Source organism: Bombus vancouverensis, chromosome 18 (assembly GCF_051014615.1).
Source record: "Bombus vancouverensis nearcticus chromosome 18, iyBomVanc1_principal, whole genome shotgun sequence".
Taxonomy (NCBI): domain Eukaryota; kingdom Metazoa; phylum Arthropoda; class Insecta; order Hymenoptera; family Apidae; genus Bombus; species Bombus vancouverensis.
In genome coordinates, this window is record NC_134928.1 from 3,970,492 (window position 1) to 3,992,069 (window position 21,578).

At 32.0% G+C, this 21,578-nt stretch overlaps 3 protein-coding genes across 4 annotated transcripts; 1 reads left to right on the plus strand and 2 right to left on the minus strand.

The window, feature by feature from the left end:
- Positions 1 to 64: 64 nt before the first annotated feature.
- Positions 65 to 2,777, plus strand: wkd (TBC1 domain family member whacked). Of its 2 annotated transcripts, none has more exons than XM_033341095.2 (5): positions 65 to 223; positions 912 to 1,041; positions 1,126 to 1,699; positions 1,764 to 2,033; positions 2,106 to 2,777. In XM_033341095.2, the coding sequence occupies exons 2-5, from the start codon at positions 929 to 931 to the stop codon at positions 2,217 to 2,219; spliced, it is 1,071 nt and encodes a 356-aa protein (XP_033196986.1). In that variant the 5' UTR covers positions 65 to 223; positions 912 to 928; the 3' UTR covers positions 2,220 to 2,777. The 2 variants fall into 2 exon arrangements, with proteins under 2 accessions (XP_033196986.1, XP_033196985.1); XM_033341094.2 differs by lacking the exon at positions 65 to 223 and adding an exon at positions 311 to 555.
- On the minus strand, positions 2,778 to 4,503 carry LOC117160377 (uncharacterized). Its single transcript, XM_033341096.2, has 3 exons — positions 3,711 to 4,503; positions 3,315 to 3,584; positions 2,778 to 3,201 (listed from the first exon to the last, which is right to left on the minus strand). Exons 1-3 carry the CDS (start codon positions 4,071 to 4,073, stop codon positions 2,929 to 2,931), a joined length of 906 nt encoding a protein of 301 aa, XP_033196987.1. The 5' UTR covers positions 4,074 to 4,503; the 3' UTR covers positions 2,778 to 2,928.
- A 1,813-nt stretch (positions 4,504 to 6,316) lies between these two features.
- On the minus strand, positions 6,317 to 21,487 carry Ptp69D (Protein tyrosine phosphatase 69D). The gene is made up of 10 exons (XM_033340977.2): positions 21,110 to 21,487; positions 18,389 to 18,694; positions 17,685 to 18,272; positions 17,310 to 17,603; positions 16,222 to 17,229; positions 15,902 to 16,145; positions 14,799 to 15,810; positions 14,431 to 14,718; positions 13,752 to 14,180; positions 6,317 to 13,664 (listed from the first exon to the last, which is right to left on the minus strand). The coding sequence occupies exons 1-10, from the start codon at positions 21,198 to 21,200 to the stop codon at positions 13,584 to 13,586; spliced, it is 4,341 nt and encodes a 1,446-aa protein (XP_033196868.1). The 5' UTR covers positions 21,201 to 21,487; the 3' UTR covers positions 6,317 to 13,583.
- Between the last annotated feature and the right edge of the window lie 91 nt (positions 21,488 to 21,578).

Below are 21,578 nucleotides of genomic sequence, written 5' to 3' on the forward strand. Positions count from 1 at the left end.
AGTAAATGAATCAACGGAACTGTCCAATTAACGTAGAGTACCTGATAGTTCCATTTCGAGATAAAAATCTCCGCTACATTTTGTTGTAATATATCAATTAATTTAAATTCATATATTTATTATAATTGACGCGTGTGATAAAAGCAAAATATCGATACTCTAAAGCAATGCATAGTATATTCTTTTGGAATTTCATAAATCAGATTTTTGCGGATCATCGATGGTAAGTCTAATGTTAATTCACACGGTGTGCCCACTCATTGTTAATGTGATAATGTGAAAGTAAATAATGTGTGAATATGTATATAGTAACGCGCTTATGTTAGTTATCAAGCTGAGACAAGATACTTTGACACGTACAAATGATTGTAATTCGTTGCACGAACTTTTTGGGCGTTACAAAACAGTGCCTTATCGTGCGATATATGAAGTATTGATATCTTAAATTATGATCTTGTTATCATATTATTTATTCGAAATTTATTGGCATGTATCTGTCAACTGTCAATTATAAAACGCGTTCAGATATTCTCTTCTTTATTCCGTTTTAATGTTGTAAGTGAAACAAATTTGTAATCATAAAGTGCGCCGATTAACGTTTATTTTGTGTAAAAATGTTGTCAATGCAATCGAGATAGATATAAAATACAGAGTTTATAAAACGTCAGAATACTTGGTAACATGTTCATATTAAATTTGAAAATTGTTAGATCCTTCGTATGATTATTTTTTATTGTTATTTATTATTTTTAGAACTAAAATTTATATTGATATTAGTAAAAATATTTAAACGATGTCCAATATAATAAACAAAACTTTTTTGATCAAAATATTATTTTTCCAAGGAAGTAGTACAGTATATATATATATATATATATATATATATATAATAATTTTATATTTTATTCTAGACAATTAGAAAAATGCTATGGCGTCCTCAGGATCATATAATGGGGATGCAGAGACAGAGAGTGATAAGTTTGAAGGTTCTAAAATTGATCGACATGGTTTCCTTCAAGATTCCAATTGTAGCTCTGACAGGTAATATAATAATTATATATTAATGTAACAGTTATGATGGTAAAATATACATTTTTATATTAATATTTATGTGTAAAATACTAGCCTTGTTAAACAAGGATTACCACCAGAGGTAATGCTTAGAAGGGAACGAAAATGGATACAGATGTTGAACAATTGGAGTTATTTCATGAATACAAATTACCGTAAAGTTAGAGAAAGATGTAGAAAGGGTATTCCACCTTCAGTAAGACTTCGTGCATGGCTAAATCTTTGCGGAGGTCAATTGCTAATGGATACAAACCCAAATTTATTTGAAGAGTTGGTGGAGCGATCTGGTGATCCAAAGTATATAGATGATATCAAAAAAGATCTTCATCGTCAATTTCCACATCATATAATGTTTATTGGAGAAGCTCCTGGACAGGAGGAACTGTTCAAAGTATTGAAAGCTTATTCTATTTTAAATAGTAAAGTTGGTTATTGTCAAGCTCAAGCACCTATTGCTGCATTTTTACTGATGCATATGCCAGCAGTACAAGCATTTTGGTGCCTTGTTGCAATATGTGACAAGTATTTAATTGGATATTATAGTCAAGGAATGGAAACATTATTACGCGATGGAGATATTTTATTTGCTCTTTTGAAAAGAGTGTCTCCCATTGCTTACAAACATTTGGTTAGTATTAATTAATTAAAATCCGCATGTAAATGAGAATTAATTATTGCCATTAATTTCTCAGAAAAAACAAAAGATGGAACCAATCTTATATATGACCGAATGGTTCTTATGTGTTTATACGCGAACACTGCCATGGGAAAGTATTCTACGAGTGTGGGATATGTTCCTTTGTGAAGGTGTTAAAATTATTTTTAAAGTTGGACTAGTTTTGTTAAAAGGCAGCTTAGGACGCACATCTCTTACTAAGCGCTGTCCGACAGTTTATGAAACGCTTCAAGTATTAAGAAATCCTCCTCAGGATATTATGGAAGAAGAAGCTTTAGTTTATCAGGTAGGATACTTGATTTTCGTGTCTCGTTTCTTGCAAACAAGTACATTTTGTTAAATAAATGCAATATCGCAGATTCGAAAATTAAATCTAACCGAAGAAGATTTCGAATACGAACATCAACGTCAAGTATTAAAACGGAAAGCTGCAGAGCAAGCATCTCTTTCCACTGCCAATCGGACAGACTGATTACAAAAGAATAGATAGCATGTAAAGTGAATAATGAGCTTACAGGTATTATTCCAAAGTGTGCCTTCCTTTATATACGTCATATTGTACAGGTCGTAAAATATAAGCAAGTATAGTTTTACAAGACATAGAAGTACATATAGAAAAGTTTGAAAAGTACCTAACTTCTTTATTATAAATTTAGATAGTTCTTGAATGTAATCACAGATACATATACATTCCCCAAATAGATCACAGAAAATAATTTATCCCTATTTTCTCTACCATAACTATGATTATAAAAATACACAATGCACAATACTTGTAGATGTTTCTAGTATCGTTTAATGTTGTATTATTTGGAGCATATCTCTAGTTGTACAATTTCATACAATTTTATTAATACATATTTATGTACAAAAAAGGAATTGTAAAACATTACATTTTTTAAGGAACAAAATTTAGAAATACTATATACTGTTATCAAATAAGAATTGTTTTGTTTAGCTCACTGTTGTTTTTGTTAAAATTTATCTAACTATAGTGACAAATGATGTAATTAAATAGATGTTATGAATATATTTTGACAAATTATCTAATTTTATTTCGGCCTTACATCAGCCTTATACATTTTAATCCAAGTTATAATCTATAAAATCGCTTACATTTCTTTTCCCTATGTTAATTATTCACCTAGGTATATACATTATTTATCTCGTTATATTATAAACTACCTGATAGTATTTACATGATGATCTCTAAATTTCTCCAACAAATTATAACGTTCAATAGCGTTCGTAACTATATTCGTTAGATAAAAGAAATCATCTTGAATACTTCGCGCTGGAAATATCTCGAGTTGAGTAATCTTTGGCAAGAATAAAACACTCATCATGAATACAATTGCCATAGTGACAAAAGTACTTATGGCTACAAAAATAGGATTTGATAACTGCGTTTGAGTAGTTTGTGCAGCTTCCGTCTTGTCATATGCATGGGCAGGCTACAAAGAATGACAGGAACGTAATAATGAGAAGATTAAACTAATAATTTTCATTTCTTTTTTTTCTAAATTAGACGAATTTTCTTCAATTTCAAATTAGAATATGTACTTACAATCGTTTTATAACCGCGATCTTTTTTAAATTCTGACATAAAAGTTTTTAGTGGAAAGAAGTAATATTGATAGAGAGGCTGCTTAATCGGAAATTCCACGTGAGTTTGTGTAATCTGAGGTACTTCGCCGGAAGAGAGTGCATTGGTTAATGAAGACAAACTGATCGTCGATCCCTTTTCTAATGCGCTTTTATACATGGCCGCCAATTCTGCCCTGGTAAATCCAAGTACTTCTGGATTTTTTACTTTGGTAACGATCGGAATGTGAGGCTGAAAAATCAAAGGTAATTTCTTAATAGCTCTTTTTGGAACTCTTTAGATATATAACAAATTATATGAAACAAAAATAATAAAATATTTATTTAAAATGTATGAATAAAAATGTCATTTATTTACCTCGTGATATTGTGAAAAACTTAAATCAGTTGGATGTAAATCAACCTTTTCATTAAGTATAGTATTATGATGTTGGAAGCTGTGGTTTTGGTATTTTTGTGTATTTCGTTGCGTATTCATATTAATCTTTTGAACCTGATAATTTTGTCGATCTTTGTTCATATAGATTACATTTTTATAGCCGTTATTTGACAACCTCCTATCATAAATGTTAGTAGGGGAGGGAACATTGAATTCTTGAAGTTGGAACATCACCTTTTGAAGATATTCTCCGCTCGATTCACCGTTCATTCTAACGTTCCTAACAGAGTTTAAAACTACTAAAACAAGATAAATTAATTTCATCCTTTTCGATGTATTCATTTCACGTATAAATATATAACTTTTTTTTATTCTATATGAAACATATCTGTTGATTAACTATAGAAGTGTTTTTCTTTGTTAATCATTTTTCCATATTTTTATAGCGGGATGTTTTCAATTATCCATAAGATTTAATTAAAACGAAATAACATACATTTTTACCGGTATCACATTGGTTCTATAATAATTAACGATCTTCACGTTATTGCTGTAATATTAATTTTCTGCTTAGCGAGCTATGTCGCGTATCGTTGTACCTTATTATCGTAACTTCACTAGCAATTAATCGCCAGCGATTCGTTACTCTCTTGTGTTCATTGAATTTCCGATTACACAATGATTTTTCCTTTTTTAGGTTCACGCTCGTAATGGAAATACCATGTTACGGATGTGCGTAACAAACACTCGCGGTCAGTATGTTCGCAATTGTACTAGCAGGGATGGACTGCACGAATATCCTCGGCCAACTCGTTCCCCACCAGGTATTCGAGGAATTCATGATTGTACGTATTAGAACATCCATTAAGAGATGTACAAACTTGCTGTATGTTAAATGCATGTTTAAAGTTAACATTTTTTTTAATGGGTTTCTGGTTATTGGGTTATGATCAGTTCTGCGATTACTGACGTAGTTTTAAGCAATGATTATATTTATAATCTTATTTCTAAGAAATATTAAAATATTTATAATTAACAATTTATATTACTTTTTATCTACTTTTTTAAAATATATACTTAGAAATATAATAGATAAAAGTTAATGAGATATCATTTTTACTAAATAATTCTTTTTAATTAATAAACTCATAGGTACAATTATCCAATTACCTACTACTACTACTATGCAAGGTAATAGAAAATCTTATCGGTGTAGAAATATAAAGATGATGTTTGAAATATGTTCATTTCTATTATACTGTTACGAAATTTTATTCTTTTAAGATTGCTGATTCCATAGACATGCGATAGAATATAGCGGATGTGCTCGAAACCACATACGTATTTGACGAATACCCCATGATCAAGTTTCCGAATACACATGTACGTAATACTTTGGAGATTTCAACGTGTGTTTGACAATATCATCTCATCGCTCGTTTCGTATTCTTATCGGTTTATCCATGTCTTGTGCAGAAATTGGGCAACACGAATGATTATTAAATGACTCGTAAGAAAAATGGGAACAGTACAGTAAACCAGTTCAGAGGAAACAAGCGACAAGATTAAGTGCAATTGTGATCTGGTCTTTTGCTTTTTGACGCAAATCGTAGGATGGCATCAAGGTAAATGAAGTTAGATTATAATCGAAATGTTGTGCCAGAAAACTGGTTTTCTTTTGTTCTGCTAACTACATAAGATTGTTTCACTCCGTAGTTCGTTAAAAGGAAACTTGCATGGATGCCTGAACACAGGCAAAAGCGAGAATCGTATACATAATAGATATATATTTCCTCAGTGTGGTAATACTTTTTGTTTTAAGCGAGAGGCAATTGGTATATCAGTATTAGTATTTTAATTGAGAAAGTTGTTTTAATATTTGATTTATTCTAAAAATGCCATATGAGATGGTAATAATGTATATGGAACAATATAATAATGGGATAGTAATTTTCTAGAAAATATAGTTTATAACATCCTGCTCGTATAAAATCTATGTCGTGATTATAATTGTCATTAGTTTATTATGCAAATCATAGTGTAAGTTCTCGATGTAGACCGTGTACAATAAACGATGAAGGAATTGCGGTTCACTGAGTGGACCCGCGAGGAGCCGTTAGATGGTAACCAATGATTTTCTTTAATTATATTCGTCCACCGTAATTACTCGTCTAGATTACAATACTGATATTTCCCACTTTCTACATTATATACTTTTTGTTACAAAATTAAATTGCTCTAATTTCTTATAATGATAAATATTGATAATATTACAATAAAAACGATTAAATAGTTATGTATACCAATACTAATGATGTTTGTAGCTTAAAATTTACATAGCGGTACATTAACTCGTGGAATTGAAAATTACTAGATCCGCGAATAGATAGAAAATAATAATCAAATATTATATATGCATACATTCGGAATGGAATTTTGTGAATCTATAAATTACACGAAGGAATTTATATAAAAGTAGTTTTAGATTTTCGTTGGACGAATGTTAAAAGAATGTACCGTAATGTTTCGTGTCCTGTTATGTTAGTAAAAGAAGGGGGAGGAAAGGAAAACGAAAATTGCTCGTATAGTTCGTTATTGTGTCATGTATTTCCTTTCACATCGAGTGCACCGTTACCGATATCGCTTTACAATTTTTTTTTCTTTTCATACAAAAAGATGATTCGATAATCAGCGCCGCTACATCGTTTTTGTGGTTCGTCTATTATCGGCGAACGATCAATTGTCGTTACACATATTTCATAGATATAATATATATAATATATATATATATCTTTATCTTTAGCATAACCTCCCTCTTATAAAGTGAATATCATACAAAATCTAAGGCTATACGTAATTTAACTTTTAATCCTCCATTACATACGAACATAATGCTCTAATACAATTGAATTTCAATTTTATTTCTCTTACACGGTTTCATTTACAAAAAAAAAAGATTCTACTTATTATGGGTTAACGAACCGGATTGGAGACGACGGTGGTAGGCCCTCTTTTTAGAGCGTTTACATTTTTCTTTACGAAATATACGAAGCACAGAAACTGTTCTTTTCTTGTGAATTAGACCTGGTGCAGACGAGCCATTGCGATGTTATTGCGATTACGCAGTAGTGTACAAAGTTATTGTTGCGATTCAATTATGTATATATATTTTCAATAATGCAATGCACATAAGTGTGCGTTCCCGCTATTAATTTTTTCATTTCTAACGTTGGCTGTAGTCAGCATCCATGCGAGGAACTGTGGATACGAATGCCGTCCATAGTCGGCACGTATGTAATGAACCATACTAACGCCGATTATAGTAATGATTTATTCGGTAACAATTGTGTTACGTTCTGTAGTTATTGTTTTGATTCTGTTCGGAAGAATTCGGAAGCAATCCGTTAATGGTATATATATGTTAATTTCTTCAATGTTGAAAGTTACAGTTTTATTTAACTCTTTTTTTCTATGCAAATATTAATGCAAATGAATATTCGCGGCGCACGTTCCTCTACTATAGAAGAACAATATTCGCAGTTATATGGATTGTAAAGACAGGGTTAAAAATATAATGTTACTGAGAATCGCACATAGAGTTACCGCTACGAAATCTCAACAATATTGAGTAGCTTATTTGCACGTGGTCTTACACCCGTCAATTATAGACGGAATGTCGATTGCCGCTAAATCGACTTGAACTTTGTCACGTAGTTTGTTCACGTGCGCGCGCACTTACGGTTACTACGCGCATCAGTTCCGGCTGTTCAGCACCGTTCGATATTGAACACGAAAATTTAAAGAGCCGTTCGTGTATTATAATTTCTGATATTTGACGGTGAACTTAACGTGGTTAGTTAAAAATATGCCTTAAAAGGATACGTTATATACAGAACGAAAGAATACCGTTACAAAAGATTAGTGCCCAAGTTGATTGAAAGTGATACTCGATAAAGATTTACGTTTTTTTTCAGAATCACGATATACGATCCTATGATGAAAGACTATTCTTTGAAAAGATCTGGTTTCGGCTCGTTCGCACATTGAATTCAGATCACGAATTGAGTAATTAATAATTTGCATTCATTTTTGAGAATTGTTTGTGCGATTATTATAAACAACGATGGAGATTATATCGCTAGTAATTTCGCTAAAAATAGGCCGAGATAGGCTTTTTCTCTTTCTTTTCTTGCTTCTATCCTTATCGTTTAAATTGAGTATCGGTATACAAAAAGTTGTAAATGTAATTTTATAGTAAGCTTCGATTAACATAAAGAAATACGTACATATTGAATGTACATTACAGATCGCTCTTAGAATTAATTGCTAGTCGTGTAAGTAGATGAACATAAATGTACGCTATACTGTATACTAAAAATGAAACAACGACGATTCATAGCACATCTTTACGTACACAATTCGAGCGGAAACTTATATATATGTATTTGTACATGGCAGCACGATATTTTTAAACGAACGTCGCAAGTATACTTATCCTTAATTATCAGAATCCTCTACTTGACAGTACAGTCATTGAATAAATAAAAATTACAGAGTTCGATATAAGCTACGCATCGGAGAAAATCAAATTTAACAATATATTTATACATGTCGCTAATCAATTAAATCGTGTAAAATATTTTATTGCTATGTTTACAGAATAAGCAGTACCTCGTTAAAATCTCGACGCAAAGGTTGTAACGATAATACCTAATTATAAAGAATACTTTTGATAATACTTTTTTGTATTATCTGTCTACGATATTTCCTCCGCCATTAAGATTTTATAACGAGAGAAAATAATCGGAAATATAAAACGAAGTATACATATATAGGGTAATGTATCTTGATCCATTAATGAATACGTATTGGACAAAATCATTAATTCGACATATGTATATTTTTTAAATACCCTATATATATAAGCTTAATACTCAGATGTAACGTCTTTTTGCTTCGAGTATTACATAGTTTCGAAAAAATCACTACGCAGTTTTTGTAATTTCAGCAGCTATTTACAATGAAAGATTATTCCATACACATCGTGTCGGACCATTGGCTGTAAGATACCGATATTTTTACATCATGCCAATATTTGAGCACAAGTTGAACCGATGCTACATCGAATGATTGTATAAAAAAAAAGAAAAAAGATCAGTAACATTTTAATTGTCAGATTACTTTCATCTTAACAGCGAGTATTAAAAAAATTTCAAATATGTATATCCGTATCAAATGTAAAATGTCGTCGGAAGTTCATTGAAGAATTAGATAAAAGTAACTCGAAATTACAAGTTATAAAAGTACAAGATTGATGCTATAGAAACTAATTTCTATTGCCAGTTATACAAAAAGGATTGTGATTCATCACATCTTAAACTCATCAGTCGCATAGAATATCACAGGAACGTTAGTAGGTGCCATTGGATTTATGTATATCAAATAGATAGTACATTGCTCGTGCACGTATTAAGAAAGTATAAAGATGTATAGAAAAAGAACAAATCTTAAAGTTATCCTGTTTCAATTTAAAATCCAAAGTCTGTTAGTATACCCTTGTTACTAAGGCAATAATTCGCCGCTACATTGCATATTTAAGAAGCTTTCTCAATGTACTTTAGTGAATCGTCAAACACAAGCAATGAATAAATCACAATGAAGAAATGAAGTATAAGCATAGAAAATGCCCTTGACAATTATCTTACTTGGTATCATTGCAAATTTCAATTTATGTATCAAAATCGTAAAAAAGCTTTTGCTTCAAGCACTTTGATCTCCAAGCAAAATAGTTTTTCTTATTGTGCTTTGTAAAAGTCTTCTCCCTTCCTTTTAATTGTAATAAGCTTGTGCTGCCACAACTGACATCTGTGCTGTAATAGCAACAGAAAAATTTCAAATTTGTTTGCATCGAATCAAAGGTATTTCCTTCAAAGAAGTAAACTCCTTTGGTAAACGATTTTATTTTAATTCCAATATTTTAAAGATATTTGTCAAATGCAGCACAATCATATTCACAATATACCATACTTCACTGCTATGGCAATAGCACAATGTACAAAGATCTACGCTAGCTGATTCGAGTACTATTACTTAACACAGTTATTTCATTCGGATAATAGAGTGAATTCATCATGAATGGCATCTTTAACGCGTAAGTTGACACATAGTTGGTCAATCACCTTTGTCTGGACACAGGAGAATATTTAATATATATCCTACATGAATTATATATTATCCACAAAAAAGACCGCCGTCTCCTCTTTTTCTTACACGTACTGCCTAATCATACCAACAAACCTCACGCACACGTTCCTATAGGGCACGGTGTATCATTAATCGCGTTACATGTTCCTAGCCAATTACATAGAGCCATTTACTTCGAGATGAATTAAAGTTAATATCAGATCGATAACCAATTTAACTCCAATCGACCGCATCTAGTTTGATTTAAATAAAGAACTAATGTATCAACACACAGCCTGATGTAATTAATAATGCGCGTCATTATCAAGATATACCTTTTGAGAGAAAATGGCAAGCTGTGCAGCTGCCGTTAACTTTAACTTATATCTAAGGTATATCTGTATTATAATACATTGCATTTTTCTTATGCGCATTTTACAAAATAAGAAGTTAAAAGATTGTAATACACTTGCTATTTGGCCAAAACATATCCTTTTTTTTTCTTATTGGACTGTATCAGTATCTTTGTTATGATAAAAATAAAAAATTGTATACATTAATTTACAACAATGCTTTTAATGCTTCTAATTCATACACTGGCTGTAAAAATGTCGATGTTTTTTTTTTACACATGAGGTGAAAATATGTAATAAGAACATACATGTAACTAATTACGAAATTGTCATTACAATTTTGCAATTACATATTGTATCAAATATTAACAATGTTATTACTGTTATTACTGTCCTAAATTACGCATTTTCGCGTGCACGTAAAGTGCGTTTCAGTTTTATGCAATAAAAGTTGAAAACAACCGCTAATTCTGCACAAAATTCTTATTAAATAATAGAAACGCAATTAATCATTATATATATATTATATATATGTATAATATATATAATATAATATAATATATATATATATATATATATTGCATATCTTATAAATATCCTATAAATAAATGAACATTACTTATTTTCTCACTGATATTAACGTAATATAAATTAAAAGAGATATATTCATTACAAGTGAGATGCTGTGCTTGTAAATTTTACATTAAAAAATATCAAAAGTCCATGAGATTATATTTTTACATGCATATTGTGCGTGTCGATTTGCCTTTAAAAAAAATCTTTCCATTATATTTCAATATAAAAATCATTCTAGACTACAGCTACTATACAAAATGTTTAAGAATTTCCACCATACAATATTCCTTTGCACTGACCAAAAAAGGCATACATAAAATCTATGCAAATTAAGGAGTATTGAGTTGTCAAACAAAATAAAAGTTCTCATAAAATTATAATGAAGGTTAGAAAAGTGTAAATATTCAGGTAGTGTAAAAATCCCATCATTTATAAAGTATATACAAACTATTGATGTAAACATGTATATAAATAATACATACAAAATAGTACAGAATATCTTTAAATATTTTATATCTTAGAAATGTCCAATACGATGCCTAATCAAATGATTTGTAATCAATTAATTACACAAAACTCACGTGAAAAAGACAAATATCATTAACGATGTTACATTGTGTAAAAAATGGGACTAGGTGGAAATTCGTAGGCACTTTGCACCTTCGTAAATACTCCTATGCATTAGTCTGTCTGAGTATAAAAACAAATACGTCACACTGTTTGTCAATGCAATAAAGCAACAGTAGTGATAGTAGCGATTCTAATTCCAGGCTGAACATAATCGTCTCTTAGATCTCTATCAATTACAACATAATCGAAGCGCAAACTAGCAACTAATTGCTTCTCAGTTAATGAGTAGGTTATACACACATATACATCGATTAGGGACGTGCATTGTATGCACGCGAATGGAATGAAACTGACACGAAGGAAAGGAAAGAAAAATAAATCCTGCCGATCGATGCGATGTAAATCAAGAATTTAAAATGTGATTGTCCCCTGCCATAAATGAATGGCTTAGCAGCGCACGTGTCGGAGTTAAAAACTTGACTAGAAAAGAACGAGCGTGCGAAGAAATAACATATATAGTGCATAATTCCGCAATTTTTTCACTTCAATGATTCCATTTTTTTTCTTTCCTTATTTATAGTAATCTCATCGACCTGTTTTCATATTTCGCATTATCCACTGTGAGGTAGAACACTAGCGGCTATAGGTAGTTCCTGTTATTAATATAAAAATTCAATTTTATTCTGGTATAATGTCTTTCCGATGATTTTATTTTTTAATTAATTATGAATTAAGAGGACCCTCCTAGATTAGGTTCGTTTCACAGTCATTCAAGTAATTTAATTAGTAAATTTTCTTTTAAAAACTACCTATGTCTTTAGTATTCTCAAGTAAAAACCTAACTCCTATTGTGCCGCGTAAGCCCTCCAATTATGCGTAACACTTCGTCGGTGACTTACAAAGCACATTTGCGGACATGCCACACACATAGATATATTCCTAATTATTTCATGTATGAAAAAGTAAAAAATGATTCTTCTCCTCGTGTTACAATTCACAGCAATTTTGCATGCCGTTCTTCGCGAATTTCGAACTGAATAAGAAGATCAGTCTTTATTTAGAAGAAAAATTAGCGTACGCACGTTTTATATTGTATATGACTCCTATGTTACAAATAATCCTGCACTAATAAACACACAGTGCGTGCGTAGTATCATTAATAATCGTAAATCGTAAGGAAGATCAAATTAGTGTTTGATCTTTCCTTGTCATCGAACGGTAGATTAACAATGCATGCCAGCAAAAACGTTTGGAAGAATACAACCCAGTTCTTAATTCAGCTTTAATCCATATAAACTATGCCATCTATATGTGATCGTGTATGAAAAGGAATATACACATATCTATAATATAACGCGCTAAAAATACATAAAAGTTATGTTTAAGATATACATAGAAGTTTTTTATTTTTCGTGAAACATAATTTTAATGTTGCAATGTATTTTACATTTCACATTGAGCTTGAACATTCTAACGGTATAAACGCACGATCAAATATTAGATTGGTAAGTTATATGGTCCACTTGTCAGAATATTCGTACGTCTTATAAATATGCTTAGTTCTTTCATAAGTCCACCAAATAGTCGTATTTATTAATAAAAACGCACTTACTTTGTTGCATCAATGCTTTCCTCGTATCCCATTTTCAATCACAAAAGTGTTAACTGTTACACTATTTCAGGTTTTTCTTTCTAGATTCCATCAATAAAAATAAATTATTGAGATTGATTCACAACGTTGTCAAGAACGTGATACCACGAGCGTTTTCACTGTATTACACTTTTTAACGATTAACCAATAATTGGTTAATTTTATTTCTGTATCGTATCAAACGAATCGTATGTTTAGTTTAATCCTATGAATTTTTCAATGTGAAATGTTTACTGCTTACTTCTTGTAGTACGAATAAATGTCTAATACACATAATTCGATAGTCTGTGCATAAAATATGAAAATTGTCAAAGATCGATAGTTGCTTATGCTTATGCATATTTCAGTCTAACTTCATGATGTATTTGTTTCACCAATATATTAGTAATTTCTTTGGTTGGCCCAATATACGTTTCTTTGAGCATTCGTACATTTTCAAACATTTTTTGTACGTGAATTGTCTTTATGCACATATTCACCGAACATTACCGAGATGTTCCATTGTTACATTCCATGGTATTAAGAAGCTGGTTCGTCGTCGGCCAAATTATGAAGATCTGAATAATTCACGATAGCACGATGTAGAAATTCGTATTGTGCCTGAAAATGTCAATATATGCATTAATATAAAATATTTCTTATATATTAAAACAAATAATTCTTTAATATTAAATTCAAATTACGTACAAAAGTGCTAATCATGCCGTGTCTTTGCGATCGTAACTTCTTCGTCGTTGTAAATATATCTACGCGTTTTTCAGTCCTTAGTTGTTGAACCAATATACTAAGAGCGACGAACATAGAACTCCTATCGGATCCATAACTGCAGTGTACGACTAGCGAGCCGCTTGATTCTGTGTCATTCGTAAGTGTTTGGTTTACGAGTTCAATGAGACCACGAGTTACTTCAGGTACTTCTCCCTCTACCGTTGGCCACCCATGATATTGGTATTGTGTTACAACAACGCTTTCGTCAGTTTTAGTGTTAGAAACACAGAATTCACGGCGAGTGTAATATGGACAGCTCTCGCTTTGAATATATCTAACTCTTATGTGATCGTATGCTGCATCGTCATCAGGCCAATAACGTGGACATTTTCGTGGACCCTCATTTAACTGAAATAAATGTTTATATTATAATCTGTATAATATTCTAAAAGGGCATATCTGGCATATGACTTTATGCAATATAATATATGTACTTATGAAAGAAGTTGGAGACACAACAATATTTTTCGTCCAACTGTATTTATTATGTATAAAATATGAGTTGCGTACCACGTACGATATTTACGCAAGGACTTTAAAGCTTTTAAACATTTATAAAAACTTACAACAATTAGAAAAAAGAAAAAAGAGTGCTTACATCGGATAACATTACTATCGTAGAGATGCATTGTTCTGAAATCATTCGCCAGAAGTCTGCTATCGTAGTGTCCAACGGATCTTGGGTGATAACAAACGACTCGGAATTGTCATAGCCTTCAATAAATGATGCATTTATATACGTTGAATGTTCTCTACCTGGAACGGGCGTAAGAATTACTCGATTTCTGTCATATGGTATTATTAATTCACTTCTATTCTTGCTCTTATTTTCTTCTCCTCCACCAACAGAAAATGATTTTCTGTCTTCTAATACAGAATTGATTTTCTACAAGTAACAAAAGCAAAATAAATAACTTTTATCAACTAATATAATTTTGTCATGTAAATCCAAGTTTTTTTACTTACATCATACTCTTCCTCCATTCTACATTTTTCTTTACCGTTATCTCGTTGTCTTAATCTTGTAACTGTAGTTTTAAGCTGAGATGCTGGAATTTCCGTATCCCCGTATTGTGCCATTTCCATTAACGCACGATAAGTGAAAATATACTGTTTTAACGATTGCACTAAAAAGTTTCTTTGATGTCTTAGATCACATACTGTATTGAAAATCGAAACTTGACCTTCTTCTGCAAGTTGTTGCAGCAAAGAATCTAATGCGACCAATGTTCCTGTTCGTCCGACACCTGCACTGCAATGTACCAATATCGGCCCCTTTTCCAGCGAATAAGCTTCATTCACTCTTTTGATAAACCTCAGTATCGCATGAGGATGTTCTGGTGCCATAAAGTCTTTCCAAACTAAGAAATGATACTGAACGATGGTGCGTGAATCTCGTTCTCCTAATCGTGTCATTTTTAATTCACGAACAACGTAATCTGAGTAAGCTCTTTCTCGAACATGTTCAACAGTAATGTCGCCAAAATTTTTAGTTTCACCTTTGTCTGGCCAGTATTTTGCGCATTTCGTTTTTGAGTATTCTTCGAGATTTGTTAACATAAGTATCAGCTCAAGATGTTGTTCCCAAATCATTCTCCAATAATCGCAAACGGTATTTTCCATTGGACCTTGAGCGCATATAAATTTTTTACGTTCTTTGTATCCTAACACAAAGTTCGCATTTATGTAATCAGATCCGCAAATTCCATCCATTTGTGCAAGTCTTACTCTAGTCTGATCGTAACACTTTATATCTGGATAACGATTTTTGTATAGATTTTCACGTGCCTCCGAAGCTCTTGTTGTACGATCTGTGAACCTATCTGGTAGCAATTCGAATTCGTGTTGAAAACCATAATCAGAATCCCGATGCCGTTCGAGATATGCCTGGAGCAGTTCACCTTTAGGAATGGGAGGCATGTCTGGAGGGCTTGCTGCTACCAATTGATGTCTACCTCTAAGACTCCTGCATAAATGCCTATCAAGATAAAAATATTTATTAAATTTTAAGCTCATATTTTTTTCTAGCAAAAATATATAATGGCTATAATTATAAAATATTCTTTTACCTGAAACTATTTCTCAAAGTTATTATTTCTTCTCCTCTCTGTTGAGCACGCTTTGTATATCTGTGCAATACACAAAGTGCAATGAGAAGAATGATGATGATCAGTATAAGAGCAATAGAAATTTGCAGAATTACGCTGAGTGTAGTCACTTCCACTGACACTACGGCTACGGGATCTAACCCTCCATAAAGAGGATTAAAGTAATTACTATAGGCTGGTAAAAGCTGGTCTTGATTTCCAAATACTATAAGAAAGTATATTATTATAAATCATTTTAAGTGTAAATTACATAAGCTTATTTATACATATATTAGTCATACCAATAACTTCGATAAAACCCGTGTAGTTTGAGTTTTCATCTAAGAAACCATCTTGTGCGGTAAATGATGGTAGTTCAGAAGATCCATCATTACCCTTTGTTTTCTGGGTAGCCATATTTTCTCTTTTTCTTCTTTCCACAGTCTCTGTATGATTATTGTCTATTAGATTTGCAATGGTTGTTTCGATCTTTTGAGTAGTAGGTGACGATGTTGTTGGAGCGGGAGTTGTAGTCCACGTTACTGACGTTGTAGTAGTGGCAGGTGTTGTATTAAGTGCTGAGATGGTTGTTGAAACTTCGGGAACAAAATGTAATACTGGTGGAGCGGCTTTTGGCCTAAGTCCAATACATTTGTTGCACATACTACTACTGTTGAATGATTCGCCATCGCCAAGAAAGATCTCGGGTATCAATCGATCACTATCGAATGTTTCGGCAACGTAAGCACCACCGGAAGGTGAATTATGGGCATATTGATAGGAATACACATTAATTTCTTCAGGTGGTGGTAAATCAGTGACGCTCTTTCGTGGTGCTAATTTTACTAAATAAACTCTATAACAACATATAGGACCATTTCTTTCTGTGATACGCGGAAGATATAACTTAAACAATTGTTTACCCTGATTCTCGATTTTTCGCCACGATCGCATGTTTAAGCTATCTCTATCTGGTATGGTAATTGGTGTGGTACAGTTACCGACAGCATCCTTTCCTGGTGTACGAGATCTAGTTACACCGTTCACACGAACCGTGTAATTCGTATTAGCCGGTATTTGATTAAAATGCGTGCTATTTTTTTTAACACTCCAATTCTGTGGTCCCCAAGTATCGATATCTAAACGACCCATACCATTTTTAAATCTGGCGATGCCGATTAATTGTATATTATAACGAGTAATAACGCCGTTAGATTTCTCTGGATGATCCCATGTAATAGAGATAAAACTGGAGCTACTTATATTATCGAATCGACAATTAACAGATAAATTCTGAGGAGGACTGGCCACTAAAATTAAGATTATATGATTAATTTTAAATTTCTAAAGTTTAGAAAATACAGAGTTTGCAAATTCAATAATATCTTACCTCCATCTAAAGTAGTACCATTCACTTCAATGCTCCAGTTTCCACATTCCTTTGTATATTCACTACACGCGGCAATTTTAAACTTATACGTTGTATCGGGATCAAGATCGACAAATGCGTAGACGGTAAATGGTTGCGCTGGATATACTGCTTCTCTTTTCTGATCTCCATGTGTAACCATTAAATTATAATAATGAACGTGTTCTTTTAAATCTGGTGGCGGTACTGTCCATCCTATTGTAATAGAATTTTCAGTGACTCCGTTAACGGAAACTTTTGGCACAAATATAGGATCTGTAATAAATTGAATTGATCTATTATTTCGTAATTCGGGAAACGAAGATACACGATCAGGATTATTCCTTATTTCAATACCTTTTTCAAGCGTAGTAATCCAACGTGGATCAAGTCGTACGTGTGATGTACCCACGGTATTTGTAGCGCTAATTCCAATCTGATACGCCGTACCACTTTCAAAACCTCTTAAAACATAACTCGAATTACCACCTCCAATTTGTTTAGAATAATATTGATATTGATTAGTTCCGTTTTTCATATGTTGGATAACATATTCTTTAATCGGTTCGTTGCCATCATTTACAGTCCAGTTTAAGAATATACTTCCAGCACCAACAGCTTTCATAAAGTCGATGCTCACTTTCGGTACATCAATCACAAAGAGATGTCTATAAGCGCTAATTTCGCCGCTGTAATCGCGTGCTTTGCAAATATACGTTCCGTTATCTTTCCGAGTTAAGCTCTCAAATTCTAAAGTCAGTAGAGTGAGAGTTTCGTTTATTTGCGTGATAGTGGTGAAATCCTTCCAGTGGTCGGTACTTTCTGAATCATTCCCTTTTAACCAAGTAAATTGAGATAATGGATAACCATGCATGAGGCATGTCAAGTTAGCTGATTCCATCACTTTTGCCCTAATATCTTCCCCAGCTGTTATTCTACCTGGTTCTAGAATGAAAATAATTTGTGATTACGAATATGAACGATAGTATATAAACATAAATTTTGCAAATTATATTTCATATTAATAAATAAATTATAGCTAATTAATAATTGATATTTACCAATAACTCTAATATGAACATCCTTTTTTAACAATTCTCCATCTACAGTTTGCGCCATACACTTATAATCTCCTGTATCATTTCTACTAGCCTGTTTAATATCCAAACGTCCTCCAGAATCAAAATCTTTAATAGTGGTGAGATTCTTTCCATTGCTGGTCCACCATATTTGACCAGGTACATTGAGTTTACATATAAGTGATGGAGTACTACCAGCCTCAATACCTTCTAAGTCTTGAGATGCTGTAATTTCTAACACTGCTGGATTCTCATTTTTTGACTCAGTGGTTTCTATTTTTTCAACAGCTGCACAGGGATATATAAAGATATAAGTATGTTTCTATTGTATATCTAATATTAATCTAATACATCAATATAGTCAAATGAAAATATGTGAAATTAACATGATATTTTTGCTAACTTAAACATAATAGTAATAAACAAAGGTAAATTGACATGCTAACTAATAACATTCATATTATTTGAAAAACTGCAATTGTGTCTAATTAAAGAACTTTTAGTAAAGTAGTATATGAACGAACCAAGTAATTGGCTAATTAATTCATTAAAATCATAATAGCGGAGTCATACAAACAGACCAAGTTTTGCCTTAATAGCTCAAATTATCAAAGATCCGAAGTATATCTTACTAAAACTTTTGTTACGATGTTTTATGAGCCTTGAGATTAAATAATATATTCTACTAAACCTTCTGATATACACAAACATAGAAAATGTAAATATTGAGCGTAAAATTTTAATAAAATAAGAATAAGTTATCAATTGATCAAAACTATTCCTGATTTATGTTTGTTGTTTTGTAAATAAGCAATTAGGATGTTTTTATTTTGTACATGATAATGACTATGATTATGTAAACTGTTCATTTTATAATCTGGAATAACATGAATTTCAAATAATGTTATCTTATATTGCGTTCTAATCTTTTTTGTGCTAAGTGTAAGACTGTGTAAGTGTATGTGCATATATATATGTCGCGCATGTTCTTCATTTTATGAATTCAACGGTTATTATCGATATGGCATCAGTAACTCAATAATGGCGTTTTCTCATGTTAAGTGTCTTTAGATTATATTCCATATTACGCGATTAGATTACGTATATTATGCGACGAAATATAATCGTTGTATTGAAAACAAACAAATAAAACAAAATGTTTTTAATTTTTATTTAAATCAAAGTTAAATGTTAGTTAAATGTAAGGTTAAACTATAGTTAAATGTTCAAAGTGTTTAACCTATAATTACCCTTCCGATTATGTATGAAATAACACCTTACATGGTTTTTGATTTTTTGCAGCTTCACTTGTTTCGATTTTTATAAAATCGTTTTCATACCAAATCGAAGTTATTCTCCGCGAAAAATGTAACTTGATATTATAAGAGGATGTTATGTATAAACTATAAACACAACAGTATCATTTAGGTATTTAATATACCACATTGAAACGGCTTGACAATTAGGAAATAATTGCAGAAAAGAATTTCCACAGCATATATTTTAACAAGATGGAAGGTTTGATAGCTATTTTGTAAGTAATATTTCTTTTATTACTTAATAAGCGAATTGTTTATTACTAGAATTATTGATGATTAAAATATAAAGCTTGTACCAAAGAAATCAAAATGAGAATTATATGAAGAAATATATAATGCAAGAGAAGGAACAAGTCTCTATCCAAATATTTTTCAAAAAATCACTAAAATCTCAAAAGATAAATTGTCATAAATTTATCAAATTTCTATGAAAAATTACGTACAATGTTGGTCGTTTTGATCATTCTGGTAATTCCATTAATAAATAAATTATCATATTCAAGAGTAAATGTAAGATCTATAATCACGATTGCGGTTTGCGCATATGTAATCATTTTACGACTTCAATTCCGTGCTATTGAAATATTTTTATTTACTCCAATAGTATATATGTAACATGTAACAAGGTGGTTAAATGAAATAGGAATCGATCGAGCGATAACATACCGCTGATTATACCGTAAGTAAATTTCAATTGTAGCATAAACATTTTAATATACAAATTAAATAAATAAATTAATATCCTTTAATTTTAATTCTAATTTATAAAAAAAAGAATAGAATGCAAATAAATTATATGTCTCTATTAATAAATTCATATCTTTTAATGTATAAATCTTTCAAAGCTGAACACATTCGATTCTACAATTTCGAAGTATGCGTGTACACAATATTTTATGTATTTTCACGAGTATTATGCATCTTTCAGTAATCAATGTATCACGAGAATTGAATCTTCCAGCATAAACACGGCTCACATAACAGAAAAGATAAAAGGCAAGAGTGTATCGAATGATAAATAATTGAAACGATCAAGATACGCCAATGACATTCGATATCTTTTTATGTTGTTAATCAATCGTGCATGACGGTATGCAATTTTATGCACGCCTGTACAACCAACAATTCATTTAACATGGCTTAAAATCATTGCCATGATATTTGTTCAGGATACAAATATTAAAAACTATTTGTTACGAAGGATAACAATCGTGAGGATTACGATGACAGCGGTGCATCATGCATCCGCTAAATAGTAGATACACTGCTCATAAATGTTCGTCATTGTATCCTCTCGTGGACGATCGACGAGAATAGCGGAAGAAGCTGTCGTCGCGTTGAAATCGTTCGCGAGTCAGTTTGTTAAATAATTTCTACAACTTACCAGATTCGTCAAGGCCGGCAACGGTAAGTACGAAAAAGCAGAGTATCATCAAAGGGATACTCGACATCGGTAGGCCACTTCGGGGAAACATGGCGTCGTGACAACCGGGCGTGAGCGTTGTATCCCTGGCCCTTTTCCCACTTCCTGCCACCTTCTTATACGTTCTCGATTCCTTTCACAATCCCATGACGCGAGGTTAGTATCGCCTGTCCATTTGAATCACAATCCAATTCACTATTTCATATCACGCTTCGCACTTACGTGCGACGCACTTTTCGAGAGAGAGATGTTCAGACACACTTTGCAAATCTCACCCCGTAATAGCGCTGGCGAAACTGAATCACATTATACGAATGTAATGTAGGTGTCCCGACGAACATCACGCCGCCAAATGCGAGCGATTGACACTGCCCTCCGTCGGGATTCTGCTCCACGTTCCTGGCTTACACGTCGATAACGAAGTTGATTC